General features: G+C 47.9%; 1 protein-coding gene across 15 annotated transcripts in view; it reads left to right on the forward strand.

Annotated features, from left to right (window-relative positions):
* Window positions 1-7,394, forward strand: part of L3MBTL1 (L3MBTL histone methyl-lysine binding protein 1) — a 44,255-nt gene extending 36,861 nt beyond the window's left edge. For 5 of the 15 annotated variants that reach the window (XM_058685655.1, XM_058685659.1, XM_058685652.1 and 2 more), the window contains 4 exons: window positions 755-912; window positions 1,343-1,405; window positions 4,623-4,753; window positions 6,273-7,394. In XM_058685655.1, coding sequence (XP_058541638.1) covers window positions 755-912; window positions 1,343-1,405; window positions 4,623-4,753; window positions 6,273-6,483 — 563 coding nt within the window. In that variant the 3' untranslated portion in view covers window positions 6,484-7,394. The other 10 variants (XM_058685662.1, XM_058685666.1, XM_058685657.1 and 7 more) reach the window with 9 other exon arrangements.
* Window positions 7,395-14,978: the final 7,584 nt, after the last annotated feature.

The following is a 14,978-nucleotide window of genomic DNA, read 5'->3' on the forward strand; positions in this document are numbered from 1 at the left end:
GGCAAGCCCCATGGGACAGTGGCCACATGGCCCAAGGCCAGTCGAGGCTGGTAAGGTAGGCGGGGGCCAGGTGTGTCTGAGCCTGCAAGAGTAGACGAAGTCCAGGCAGGTGAGCTCCAGGCCTGGTCAAGGAGGAGGCCAAACAGCGTCAGTCATGAGATCATACAGCAGCTGAGGCCAAGAGCCAGGACTACAGGAGCAGGTCAGAAAGCAGGGTGACAGGCAGGGTGGAGTTGGCGAGCGGGTCAGGGATCACCTTCTAGGTCCGGAACAGGCTGGGGAGTGGGTGGGGGGAAGAATGGAGCTGGAGGCAGTGGCAGACGCTTGCGGGGTGGGTTCTCACACAGAAGCACCCTGACTCCGCCAGAGTCAGGCAGGAAAAGAGGGCAAACAGAACAGGCTTCTGCTGTCAGGGCTGAGCTTCTCAGATGTTGGAAGCCATCCTGCTACAAGGTATCTAGAGAACAGTCAGGGGTGCTACAGCACCCCCTTGCCGGGGCCCCGGGTGATGCAGCCTCAGAGAGAGAGAGGGCTGGGCGGGTCCTAACAGCCGACTCCTGAGAGTCTGTAACGCGAGGCGCTCGCTTCACCAGGAGGAGTGGGCAGTGGCTGAGGAGTCAGATCTCCCTGTTGGCTGTGCAAGTCTCTCAGGAGGCCCTGGTCCTCCCTAGGGGCATGGGTAGGAGTGGGCCTCAGGGACCAGCTTAGTCCTCAGCGCCAGCCTGCCAGCCTCTGCCTCTGCCTTTGCCTTCAGCACTGGCTCCCGACGCCATGCACCAGTCCCTCTTCACGTCAGCCCTGTCGGCCCGCCCTGACCGCTCGCTGTCGGTGTGCTGGGAGCAGCACTGCAAGCTCCTGCCGGGAGTGGCAGGCATCTCAGCCTCAGCAGTTGCCAAGTGGACCATTGACGAGGTGAGAGCGAGGACCCCTCCCCACTCCTCTTCCCCACTTGGTGCTGTCACCACACCACACCCTGGAAGGAGGGTTCAGGAAAGGCCCTTGTCAGGCAGAGCAGGCACTGCACCTGACACTACCTCCCGCTCATCCCTCCCGTCCACAGCCCCTCCTGGTGCCCGGCAGGGGCCGAGACGTGGGCCAGCAGGCCTACCCCGGTGGGTGGGGAGAGGGACGTGCTGCTGGTTCACGTGGAGTCCAGCAGGAGAGACAGGCTTCCCCTGGGCTTCTCCTTGCTCACCCAGCACCAGAGACACAAGGATCCTCTTGGGCTGACAAGAAAAAGCAACACTGTCGAAGCCCAGAGAGCACCAAGTCCACCTGGGCCCGCCTCTCCCCTCCCCCTTCCCCCCAACCCCTTGGCAACACATCTTCTTTGGTTTCCAAGGTCTTCAGCTTCGTTCAGACCCTGACTGGCTGTGAGGACCAGGCACGACTCTTCAAAGATGAGGTGAGGTGAGGTACAAGTGCAGAGCGGGGACAGAAGGGTCACTCAGTGAGACGGCAGGGAGCAGGTGGCCTCATCAGCGCTGCCCCCTCTGCTAGGGAGGGCCTGTGGGAGACTGGTCACAGTGGCCCATGCCTCTGGGAAAAATCGGGTATAGGCCGTGGCCCAGGTTGTGAACCCGCTGTGTTCAGAGCGACCTCAGGAAGGAAAATGCCTCCTGGAGACAGGGCTCCATTCACTCCTCTCTGCTCTCCGCCCAGCTTGTTTTCCAAACCTAGGCTTCACCAGGGACAGTAAGTTAAAGTGTGTCTTGAATGGCACAGGTATTGCCTTTTACTTCAAGGATCCTAACACATACTTAAAACCGAGACCCAAAAGTTTACCAAGGATAAGAAGCCATGAGTTGTACATAAAAGAACCCTAGCTTTGCAGACAGTGTAGATGTGAATCCCAGTTCTGCTGGTTTGAGCTCTTTATTGTCTCTGAGTCCGCATCTTCTTATCTATAAGATGGAAATAGAGCGGGTATAACGACAACCTTGCAGGGCCATTGTGAGCATTGGAAATGGTGAACGGATCGTTGTACCAGACTGTCTAGTATAAGTATATCACCACCATGCTGTAGAATAGTATATAAATCCTATCACTATACAAGAGTGCCTGATACAGTGGGGGCTCAATGGTGGTTCTGACTTTTAATAGTTGTCCTTAAGTAAAGAACTTTACTGTGACTCTCCTAGTTTACACAATTTGAAACTAGAAGGGACTTTGGAGTTTGTTTAGATCTTCTTTCCAAAGAATACATGCATCCCCCTTCACCCAGCAGCATGTAGTCTCAGCCCCTCCAGGTCAGGTGCCCAGAAGAAAGAAGTCTGCTCCTCTTCCCCTAGAAGCTTCTCTTTATCCAGACCCAACACAGTCAGCCGTTTCTTCATAGTGTCCTTGTGTGGTGGAGCCCCCAGACTCCTCCCCATGTGGGGTGTGGCCTCGTGGGCTGGTGATCTTACTGTCACCTATGTGTCCACAGCTGTACCCTGGTTTCAGATGCCTTGTGACCAGCACAGAACACACTGGCTGTGTTCTGCCCCCTCCTAGATGTTTTTTGGTTTTATATTTAAAAGGATTTAATAGAGCACTTTTAGGTTCACAGCAAAATTGAGAGAAACGTACAGAGATTTTCCATATACCCCCATCCCTGACATGTGCACAGCCTCCCCAGTTATCACCTCCACTCAGAGTGGTGCACTTGTTATAACTGACAAACTGATACCTAGATTGTTTTTTCATGGAGATAAAAATGTACATGGAATGAAAATGCACGCATCTTAAAAGTACAATTCCACAAGTGTTGTGAAATGTGTACACCCGGAACCCAGTACTTCAGTCAAGATATAAAACATTTCCATCACACCAGAACGTTCTTTCATGGCCCCTTTGTCAGTCTCCGCCCTCATGGGCAACCACTGTTGTAATCTTTAGCACCATAGGTTAGTGTTACCTGTTCTTGAACTTCTTATAAATGGGTCCAGCTTCTATTCTTTGGTGTCTGTCTCTTTTCACTCAGTGTAATGTTTTCGAGGTCCATCCGTGTTATTGTGTATACTGGTAGTTCATTTTTATTGCTGAGTAGTGCTCCATTTTATGAGTAGCCCACAGTTCTCCTGTTAATGGATATTTGGGTGGTTTTCTTTTCCCCTAGATATGAACTATATATATATATATATACACATATATATATATACACATATATATATATACATATATGTATGTGTATATATATATATGTGTATATATATATATATATATATTTTAGTAACATTTAAGTTTGCATGAGCTTTATTGCAGCCATATCAGACCAGTTTGGAGGTCATGAAAGTCCCCAAGTGCCTTTTATATCAATTATCCATTGTAGTCTAACCACATCTTCCACTTTGTTACTTGTACCACTGGGTTTTTTTTTTTAATTAACCTAATGTAAAACTTTACATTTATCCCTATTAAATGTTATTTTGTTGGTTTCATAGTCTCATTGTTTTAAATCTTGATTCTGTCATGTCTGATATTAATGAGCCTTTCCAGTCTCATACAACTTGTCGTTTGATAACTAAACCTTCTGTGTTTTAAGTCACACCTTCACCACACGTGTTTAATGAAATAGAACCATGTGGTACCCTGCAGAGGTCTTCCTTTGGTGACAAGAGTCTTAAGTGGTCTCTGACTGCATGTGTTCAGCCAGCCACAGAACCACGCAAGAATTTGGTCCTCGTCTCTCTCCCCAGGGCATCTACCTCATCTCTCAGTTCAGCATGGTCTGTGATACAAAAGCAATGGCCAAAGGGGGCAAAGGGTGGACTGCCAGCAACAAATGGAGTCTCAGTGGGGAGCAGGACCTTTGAGAGGGCTGAGGATGATCTTTTCCAGGACCTAGTCCACGGCATCAACTTCCCCAAGGAGGCGCATGCTCCAGGGAGTGGCCTTTGTCTGGCTGGACTGATGCATTCAGACACACGGGTCAAGAATCTCTCCAGCCAGGACACAGACCGGTCATGAGAGGGATATTTCATGATTGAGAAGTTAGAGAGCAAAGCAGACAGATGGTCTTATGGGTAGTCAGCCTGTCCAGTCTGGCAGTTGGCACTGATGGCCCTAAGGAAAGTCTGCCCAGATTCAGATTAAATCAGCTCCCTTTCTCTCTGCCTTCCTAACCCCCCTCTTAAGAATAATAGCTCATAGGTAATACTGTGTACCTCATAACTGCATCACCCAGACACGCTCACAGTGCCTGCCTGTTTACTGTCAGCAGCACTAACACTCACCAGTAGGTTTATGGGGGGACTGCAGCAGCCAGTGTTTTGAGGCCACTGTCGGTGACGACTGAGAAGATATTATGCAAACACACATTGAAATCAGACCAGTCAACAGAAAGAAAGAGAAAGTGTATGTGTGTGAACATGGGGAAACCAGTGGATATCTCTCTTTCCTTCTCTGTCCCCATTGCTGTCTTCCTTTTTTCCTTTCTCCTTCCCTTCTCCTTTCTCCTTTTCCTTCCTCTTCCCGTCTCTGTCCTCCGTCCCTCCTCCCATATATCCTTTACTCCCTATTCTCTTTCTCCCTTCCCCACTCCCCATGGATACCCCACCTGTCCTTCACGCCTTGCCTTCCCCGCGGCCCTCTCCACCTTCTCCCCACTTTCCTTCCACCTCCCTCCCCCAACCCCTCAGATGATTGACGGCGAGGCCTTCCTTTTGCTGACACAGGCGGACATTGTGAAGATCATGAGCGTCAAGCTGGGCCCAGCCTTGAAGATCTATAACGCCATTCTCATGTTCAAAAACGCCGATGACACCTTAAAGTGAGTGGCTCAGGGCTGGGCTCTCCTCCAGCCTGAGCTGGGCCTCCCTCTGCAGCTGATGCTTCCTTCCTGACTTGAGTTCCTCATATCCACCCCACCCCCTACTCCCAACACCCTCTACATCTTACCAGGGGTCCTCCTTCTCTCCGGGGCTGCTTCCTACAAGGTACGTGGGAGCAGAGGAGCCCTGGGGAATTTGGAGTCCTGGCTCCCGCGTCCTGGGGCTCATCTGCCACCAGGCACACCAGTGAAAGTGTGACCGGGCTGGAGGAGCATTACCAATGGAACGAACTGGAGGTGCCCTGCCTATGGCAGCCCCACACCTCCAGCTGACTTGTTTTATCACCAAAGGGTCTTTTTCTTAGCCGTTAAGGACAATCTGGTAGAATGGGAGGCTTCCCGTCAGAGGCTCATTTCTCTTTGGCATCTCTCCATGCTTTTCTTTCCTTGGCTCCTACCCAGAAGTGACCCTGCCACACACATCTTTACTCACTCTGCTGTCTGGTTTTCCGGGGCAGGGCCCATGCCATCACCCACTCAGACCACTGGCTCTTCCCTCTTGGATGGGTGAGCCTCATAAGCATGTTTTCATAGGCCCACTGGGAGTTTCTGGCTGCCTTTCTCCCTTTTACCCACAAGTGGGGGATTCCAAGCCAAGATGCCTTTGTAAGCATGCCCAGTTCTGGATCGGCTAGCATTTTAGTGGCCCACGCCAAGTCCTGTTTCTAGCAGAATAGGTGATTAGAGCCTGTTTTACCTCTGCAGAAAAGGTCAAGGCTCCACGGATGTTCCCCATATACCCTTCCTCTATCAGGTGTGGGGAAGAGGCAGCTCAAGGGTATGTCAGACAATCTCGGGTCTTTGGTCAGAGGGAAAGCTCCAGCAGGCATGATGGTCCCCAAAGCTGGGCATAGCGTCCTTCCCTGCAGCCATGCATTTCAGCCAAGACATTGCCCATGGGGTGAGGGCCCCACACCTGCCAGGCCTCCGGCTGTGGGAATATGCCACTATGTCTAGCACACATACCTCATGACATCACATTCGACCTGTCCCTTAAATGTCTTGCTTTTGCGGAGTCTTACAAAGCCCACTTGCACCTTGAGAAGGCGAATTCCTCTAGCTTTGAATTCTCTGTGGCCCCTACCTTTCGTACCACCCTCCGTCTGTCCTGCACTGCCAGCCAGGAGCCTGCTGGGGCTCTGGGACTTAGACCTTTCTGTCCAAGTCGGGGCCTAGCCTCCACCGAGCCACTGCCAGACCAGCCGGGGTGGGGCAGAGGCAGAGAGCCCGGCGGGAGCTGGCCCTACACAGAGGTGAGGAGCAACCACCACACTTCTGTGGCCCCAGGTGCTGAGATGGGCCCGTGGGGTGCAGAGCCAGGCCGCTTCCCTCAGTCACATGGTGTGTGTGCACCTAGGGCACCCTTGGGAGTGTTTGACAGGTGCAGCTATGAGGCTCGATGCTGGGAAAATGTCAAGGGCTATTATTGTTAAAATATGAAGCTTTATCTTCCCCACAGAAGTGGGACACTCAAAGCTCTGTTGATTTCCTGCCACAGTCCAGTAGGAGACCCTCTCTTTCGTGGGGTCACACAGCTTTGCCAGCACAGCCATTCAGCCACCCAGCTGAACTCCCACCTGACTTCAGACGTTCCTTCCCTTCGGCCCCGAGAGGCAGCTCTGAGCACAGGCTTCCCAAGAGGAAAGTGGGCAGTCTCTGCCTCTGGCTGACACTCGGGTTTACAGAGGTTGCATTGCCCCCTTGGCCAAGAGTAAGGAGGAGCGAGTCTGAGCCTCTCTGACTTGGTTGCTTGGGTGGTGGCAAAACTCACCAGCTCCTTGGCTTTGCTCCTCTTTGAAACTGAGGAGAGATGCTCACTGGCTTTGTGGTGTGAAGAGGAGGCAGCAAGTGCTCACAGCTGTGCTGCGGGACCTCACCTGTCCTAGTGAGTAGGGCTGGGACAGCTTTGCCATGTGGATCTACCAACCACACTTCCACTGCTTGCCCACGGGAAGGGCAAGGTGGACTTAGGGCCTTGAGAAAAGGACCCCCAGGCTCTGAACTTTGAGACCTCGGCACTTTCTGCACCAACGTCAGACTCTTTGGGAAAAAAAAAAAAAAAGAAGGAAAGAAATCTGCCCTACTGCCCCTTCACCCCCATCCTGTCCCCAGACAAGATCGTCGCACCTTGACCTGGGTGCCCAGTGAAGGGAGAGGGTTGGTGCCAGTGCCCATGCTATGTGCCTCTGCCCTGCTCTCCAGCAGCGGATACCGCTTACACTTTGGCCCCGGCAGCCACGACCAGCCCTTGCCCAGCCCTGGCTTAGGGCGCTGAGGACCTTTCTGTTTAATTTCTGAAGCAGAGAGAATGATCCCAGAGTTTGAAAATGAAGCCTGTTTGCACTTTCATTCACATGCACTTTGGTGGAATTGTTTTTGTACTTACTGTGTGTGTGTGTGTGTGTGTGTGTGTGTGTGTGTGTGTGTGCGCGTGTGCGTGTGCGTGCATGTGTGTTCTTTAAGAGAATCCTCTGGTTTAAGATAAAATGACTCTTGACTCTTGAGAGAGAAGAAGTTAAAACTGTGGTGTTTTGTCAGTGTATTGAAACAACATAAATAAACTTGGAACATCTGGATGATATATAGTCAGAGTCTGTTTGTATTTTCATGGTAAAACATCCAGAAAACATGAAATGTATATCAATAGTGCCATCACTGAAGAGAATAAAGTATTCTTTTTGTTGTTAGGAGTCCTTATTCTATTTTAAAGATAGGAAACAAAGGATAAAGATAAATGGATATACTTGTCTACACTGAGAAATGTAAACAATGGGAACCCCCAAAGAATAGTGTGGAAAGGGCCTGATCCTTGACAGTTTAAAAATGGTCAAGGGCAGAAAATTCAATGAAGCCTCCCGTTTTTAAAATAACATCATACTTTCAGGTGGGGAAATGTCAAGCTGAATGGTTAGACTCTTAAGTTTCCCAGAGATTGAGCAGGTAGGCAAGTGGCAGAAATGCCCTGTTCGATCACATCAACCCCTTTCTTGTCACTATCCTTAATTTCTTTGCCCTGCTGCTCTTCTGGACTACTTAGCTAGAGTACCAACCGTGGAACTGTCCAAAGCCCATCTTCTCCACACCTTTCCCGAGAGCTTATCTGACTAAGGGGATTGGTGCCATGGTTGACTGATGGTCTCTGGCTTCTGTGTGGACCCTCAAGGCTGCCCAGGAAACAGTTGGTTTTTTGTGGGGGTTATCTTTGATTTCCCTTTTCATACTCTTCAAACATCTTGCCCCATTACCTTCCCTGTTGTCTCAATACATGTGTTCATCATCTATATCACAGAGAAAATGAAAGTCATCAGGAGGAATACCTCCACCCTCCTGCCATTTCATCTGCCAATCTCCTCCCATCCATTTCCATTCTTACTTCTTTCCTTCCTATTATAGTAGAAGAGTTGATCCTTCCACTTGTAGAAGCTAGTCCTCTACCAGCCGTGGCTGCTGTAAAAGGAAAAGAAACATTAAGAGACAAGAAAGGACTTTTGGAAATTTAAAATCGGTTGCAGAGATTATACGACACATGGGTTGAAAGATAAAGTTGATGTTGCCCAGGAAGTGGAATAAAAAGACAATGAAATGAAAAACGGGAAATAATATTAAAGGACTAGCTGGAGGTCCAATATACAACTTATAGGAATGCCAATAAAAGAGAACAAAGAAATTATATTAAAAAAAAAAACTTTTACTAAAAGGAAATTTCACAGAGTTGCAAGACTATAGTCACCAAGTTGAAAGGTTATACTGAATGCCTGAAACAGTGGGTGAAAAGGAATGACACTAAGCTACATTACTGTGAAATATCAGAATAATGACAACAAAGGATTTAAAAGCTTCCAGAGGGAATAAAACAGGTCTCATCCAAAGGAACATGAATCAATAGCATTGAACCTCTCAACAGCAATGCTGGAAGCAAGAGAGTGTAGCAATGTTTTCACAATTCCAACGGAAAGTTACTTCCACCCTAGAATTCTGTACCCACCTGAGCTGTCAATCAAATGTGAAGGCAGAAAGAGCATTTTCAAACATACGTTTCAAACTTTTATCTCCTGTGAACCTTTCCTCAGAAAGCCACTGGAGGATGTGCTCCATTAAAATGAGAGAGTAAATCAAAAAAGAGGAAGATCCTCAAAATGCAAAGGCATTTCAGGGCATCTGGGTAGCCCTGTCCGTTAGGCGTCCGACTCCTGATTTCAGCTCACGCTTTGTGAGATCAAGCCCTGAGTCAGGCTCTGAGTTGACAGCGTGGAGCCTGCTTGGGATTCTCTCTCCCTTTCTGTCTGCCCCTTCCCCACTCGTGTGCTCTCTCTCTCTCTCTCTCTCTCTCTCTTTCTCTTTCAAATAAACATTTTTTTAAATGCAAGGATAGTTCAAAATAAAGTCAGTCTATGTATACACCACATTACTAGAGTGAAGTGGGGAGGAAACACAATCATCTCCATTGATGCAGAAAAGGTATTTGCCAAAATCCAACACTGTTTCACAAGAAAAACAGAAAGCTAGGAATAGAGGGGGAAGTTTCTCAACATGATAAAAGACATCTACAAAAAACCCCACAGCTAATATCATCCTCAATGGTAAGAGACTTTCTCCCTAAGATTGGAACCAGACATGGAAGCCCACTTTTCACCACTGCTTTTCATACTGGAAGTTCTAGACAGAGGAATTAGATAAGAGAAATAAATAAAAGGCACCCAAATTGGGATGGAATAAGTAAAACTATTCATGGATGACATGATCTTATATAAAAAAAATTCACAAGAGATCTGCCATAGCTGCTAATTTAAGCAAGACCACAGGGTATAAGATTAACACATGCAAAAATCGCTTGTGTTTCTATACCCCTGCAACAAACAATACAAAAAGGAAAACAGGAAAGAAACTCTACTTACAGCAGCATCTAAAAAAATGAAATACCTAGGAACAAATTTAAAGAAGGAGGTGAAAGGCTTATATACTAAAAGCTACAAAACCATTGCTGAAAGAAATTTAAAAAGACCTACATTCATGGAAAGACATCTGTGTTCATGGGTAGGAAGACTTAATACTGCTAACATGTCAACACTACCCAAAGTAACCTATAGACTCAAACCTATTGAAATGCCAATGGCCTTTTTTCAGGAATAGAAAAGCTGATCTTCACATCCATATGGAATAGCAAGAGGATCTCAAAAGCCAAAACAATCTTGAAAACGGACAAAGTTGGAGGACACAGATGTTCTGATTCAAAACTTGCTGCCAATATAATTAAAACTGTGATATTGGCATAAGGATAGACGTAAAGACCAATTGAATAGAGTTGAAAGTTCAAAAACTAACCCATACATCTATGGCTAGTTTTTTTATTAGAATTCCATTCAGTGGGGGAAGAACAGTCTCTTCATCAACTGGTACTGAGACAACTGGATCTCCACTTGTGAAAAAATGGAGTTAGACGCCTACCTTATACCACATAAAAAATGAACCTCAAATGGGTCAATGACCTAAATATAAGAGCTAAAACTGTAGAGGTAAAATAAAACATGGAGGCAAATCTTTATGACTTTGGAACTGAAGGTGAATTCTAGATGTGACACCAAATGCACAAGCAACAAAAGAGAAAACAGACAAGTTGAAGTTCATCAAAATGAAAGACTTTGGTGCATCAAAGGACTTCATCAAGAAAGTGAAAAGACAACCTATAGAATGGCAGGAAATACTTGTAAATTGTCTATCTGACAAGAGTTCAATATCCAGAAAGTACAGAGAACTCCTAAAACCAAACAACAAAACGACAAATAACCCAAATAAAAAATGGGCAGAGGGCTTGCCTAGACATCTCTCCAAAGACTACCATAATGGCCAATAAACACATGATAAGACGCTCCACATCATTTGTCATTAGAGAAATGCCAATCAAAGCCACACAAGCTGCCACTTCACACCTACCAGGATGGCTGTCGGCATAAAAATGGAAAAGAATCATTGTTGGCAAGGGTGGAGAAGCTGCTGGCTGGAATGTAAAATGGTGCAGCCACTGTGGGAAACAGGTTGGCTGCTTGAGGAGGAGTTTGGTTCCTCAAAAAGCCAGACATAGAATTACCACATTACTCAGAAATTCCAGGTATGCACCTGAAAGATCTGAAAAGAGAACTTGTGTGCCACTGTTCACTGCAGCATTATTCACAATAGCCAAGAGGTGGAAAGGACCCAAGTGTCCACCGGTAGATTGATGGGTAGACAAAATGTGGTCTATCCGTACTACAGAGTATTACTCAACCATAAAGAAGGATTAAACCCAGGGGCACCTGGGTGGCTCAGTCGGTTAAGCATCTTGACTCTTTATCTTGGCTCAGGTCATGATCTCATGGTTCATGAGATCAAGCCCCATATTGGGCTTCGTGCTGGCAGCATGCTTGGGACTCTCTCTCCCATCCTCTCTGCCCTCCCCCACTTCTCAAATAAATAAATAAACATTTTTTAAAAAGGATTTAACAACATGGATGAACCTTGAAAACATGATGCTAAGTGGAATAAGCCAGGCACAAAAGGACAAATACTGCATGAATTCCACTTAACAAGAAATATCTAGCATAGGCACATTCATGGAGACAGCAAGTAGACTGGAGGTTACCAGGGACTGGGGCAAAGGGGGATGGACAGTTATTGCTTACTGGCCATAGAGTTTCTCTCTGAGGTGATGGAAAAGTCTTGTAAATAGATAACGATGATGGTTGTACAACAGTGTGAATGTACCTAATGTCACTGAGCTGTCCACTTAAAGATGGTTGAGGTAGCAAGTTTTGTTGTATAGATTTACCCACAATTTCAAAATTAGGAAAGAAAGAAAACAGAAAGAAGAAGGAAGGAAGGAAGGAAGGAAGGAAGGAAGGAAGGAAGGAAGGAAGGAAGGAAGGAAGGAAGGAAGGAAGGAAAGAAGGAAAGAAGGAAGGAAGACAGAAAACATAGGTGTCCACGAAGTAGGACATCCAACAAGGAGAGAGATGAAGGGAATGTCCAGAGTGATGGGAAGGAAGGGCCAGGTTGACAACTGAACAAGTGTCCAGGTGAGAAGAGAAGAATGAAAATGTTCAGAAAGGATGAAAACAAAACAAATGAATCAAAACTGCTGTATTATTGTATTAAGAGGATATTTTCAGCTCTATCAGACAGAGTTTAAGAGAGAATGTGTGTGTGTGTGTGTGTGTGTGTGTGTGTGTGTGTGTGTGTGTGTGTTTGGTGTGTATTTGATATTTCAAACCATCAAAGGAGGTAGTATTAATTAACTTTAGGAAAAGCAGAAGCGTGAGTTTGGATGGGTGAGATCTAAAGGTTCTCGTTCTGTAGTAGAAAGGAGTCCACTTGATAATTTTTTAAAATCATAAGGAGGAGGAATATCAGGATAATCATGCTATTTAGACACATGGAGATCAATTCCCAAGGAAGCAGCTTTTTAAAAAGTTGAGGAGTGGGAAAGGACCTGATCTTTTTCATTATCCACCTCATAGTCCTATTTGATTTGGGGGGAATGGGGGAGAAGGGAGGGTGCAAGAGAGCGAGGGGCAGAGACAAAGCGAGTGAGAGAGAGAGAGAGAAGTGGGGCTCACCTGAAGCGGGGCTTGTGCTCACCTGATGTGGGACTTGAGCTCACCTGATGGGGGACTTGAACTCAAGAACCGTGAGATCATGACCTGAGCCAAAGTCAGATGTTTAATGACTGTGCCACCCAAGCGCCTGTCCTATTTGATTTTTTTAAACTTTTGTACATTCATCCATTTCTAAAAATCTTTTTTTCAGAAAGAAACCTGGGGCCCCTCTCTGGACTATGTGTGAACACTGGCCCAAAGGTCCTGTGCCCAGCTCATGTGAGTGACAGATTTTTCCCTACGAATCCCGTGGCCCTTATCCCCTCTGCCTGTGGATGAACCTGCAGGTGAGAGAAAGGGTGTGTACAGGTGGAGGAAGTGGTAGGAGTGTGGGTGGGGGCCTAGGAAGCACAGAAAAGTGGGCTGAGGAACGTCAACGTGGAGGGAATATCCATGGACGTGGGTTCCCATTGGTTCAGTGTCTGGCTCCCCTTGTCATTCCTGAAAACATGTCTTTGGCCTTCATACCCAAACGACAGAGTCCGGCCAGCCAGAGGGAGAGGAGGGGACAGGGAGGGTGGCAGGGGAAGGAGGAGGAGGAGGACAGAGAAGAGATGCACCCCTGCGGTGGCCTTGCTGCAGGAGTGGCCTGGCTATTTTCTGCAGCATCGGGGAGGGAAAGGCAAGTGGAAGCACTGCTGATAGCCATGTCAGTTGGCCCAGCTTTTTACACAAATTTGGTAGATAGGTCAAAATGAACCCAGCCCTCCCCCCGGGCAGGAGTTTATCAGACAGAAACAGGAGTGCAAGGCCACAGGACATTAACACATCCGTGTTCTCCACGGCCTTGTTAGAATTATTGTGAAATTGGTAGCAGCTTAAATGTCCAACAGCAAAGAAACGGTAAATAGGGAACAGGGATACAGAAATTAATCCCACATTATACAATGTGAGGCAGATGGTTTTTTTTAAAAAAACAACTGAATCTCTTTTTTTTTTTTAATTTTTTTAATGTTTATTTTTGACAGAGAGAGAGAGAGAGAGAGAGAGAGAGAGAGACAGAGCATGAGCGGGGGAGAGGCAGAGAGAGAGGGAGACACAGAATCGGAAGCAGGCTCCAGGCTCTGAGCTGTCAGCACAGAGCCCGACGCAGGGCTCGAACCCACAGACTGTGAGATCATGACCTGGGCCAAAGTCAGACACTCAACCGATTGAGCCACCCAGGTGCCCCAAATCTCTTATGTGTTGACATGGAAAGATGTGTGTGAGAAAAAGTGAGTTGCTATGCATATGTATAGTATGACCTGTTTTTCTGGGAAAACTAGTATAAGATATATAGGTTGTAGACAAAGGTCCAAAAAGATGGTCACCATTTAGTTTACAGCAGTTACTTTGGAAATGAGATTAAAGATGGGTTAGAGGAGAAGATTTCACTTTATTCCATGTTCTATATGCTGGAATTTTTCAAAACGGTTTATGCAGAACCATCGTGTGGGGTTGTTAAAAACCAGCTTTGGGAATGCAGGGGGAGGAGGAGCCTGGTGGAGCTGAAGCAGGGCCGCTCAGGAAGGGGGCAGGACCCAGGGCTCGGCCCTGGTTTGCTCCTGGCACGTGGGCAAGCCACGGCCCCTGTTTGGGCGGAGGCTGGACGCTTGGTGCTGTGTGTGCTGCTGACGGTGGGGACGAGGGCACGCAGGGCCACCCTAGGGCACATCAGAGCAGCCGGGCCTTCAGGCGCTAGAGTGAGTTAGAAGTTGCTGACATGCTAATGAAAAGGCAATGGAGGAAGCTGCGTGACAGACCCTGAGTTGCCAACTGAGGAGGGCTCACCGGGCAGAACTTTTCTCACCTGTGCAGCGGGCCAGGCCCTGCCCCTGCTCTGAGTTAGAACCCTCAGTCTGGGCAGCTGCAGATGAACCAGGACAAAGCCTTCCTTCCATGCAAGCTGGGGAGGGCTGAGCCCTGGTTCCTGAGCCTCGGGTCTCCAAAGGGCAGAGTGGAGCATGGGGCTCAGCTCGGCTGCAGTTCTCTTCCCAGGACGGTTCCCCGAGCGGTGCCAGAGCAGGTGAGCTCTGGGCAGCAGACTTTGGCTCAGCATGAGGGTGTGCCAGAGTCTTCAGGCAATGAGGCTGGCTCAGGACGGAATGAGCCGTCCATCCCCAGAGGTGTCTGGGGACGGGCTAACTGCAGAGGCTGGTGGTCCCCTTCCAGGAAGGGGTGGAGAGGACAGTTGTGTGAGACAAGCCCTTTCAATGGCCAGTCCTCCAGGCACTAAGGGAAAGGGGATGTGATTTAGCTGGTGGAGTCAGGGAAGGTTATGTGGGAGACTAGCATTTGGGCTGAACCTGGGGGCCATTTCAGAGAACACAAATGTGACCATGTGGCAAGGGACCTCAGAGACCCTCCCTGTGAGGCAGGACACGCAGGATCCTCATCAATCCACATGAGGCTCAGGGAGCTGGAGTCACTCGCCCAAGGTCACACAACTTGAATTGTGCAGTAGCTCTTAAAAGTTCAGAGGGTCCCTGGGGCAGGGCCTGTCTAGAAGCCAGTGGGTACAGCTGGGCATCTTGATTCAGGTCCAGAGTTAATTAGTA

The sequence above is a fragment of the Neofelis nebulosa genome, chromosome 9 (assembly GCF_028018385.1).
Source record: "Neofelis nebulosa isolate mNeoNeb1 chromosome 9, mNeoNeb1.pri, whole genome shotgun sequence".
Classification (NCBI taxonomy): Eukaryota; Metazoa; Chordata; class Mammalia; order Carnivora; family Felidae; genus Neofelis; species Neofelis nebulosa.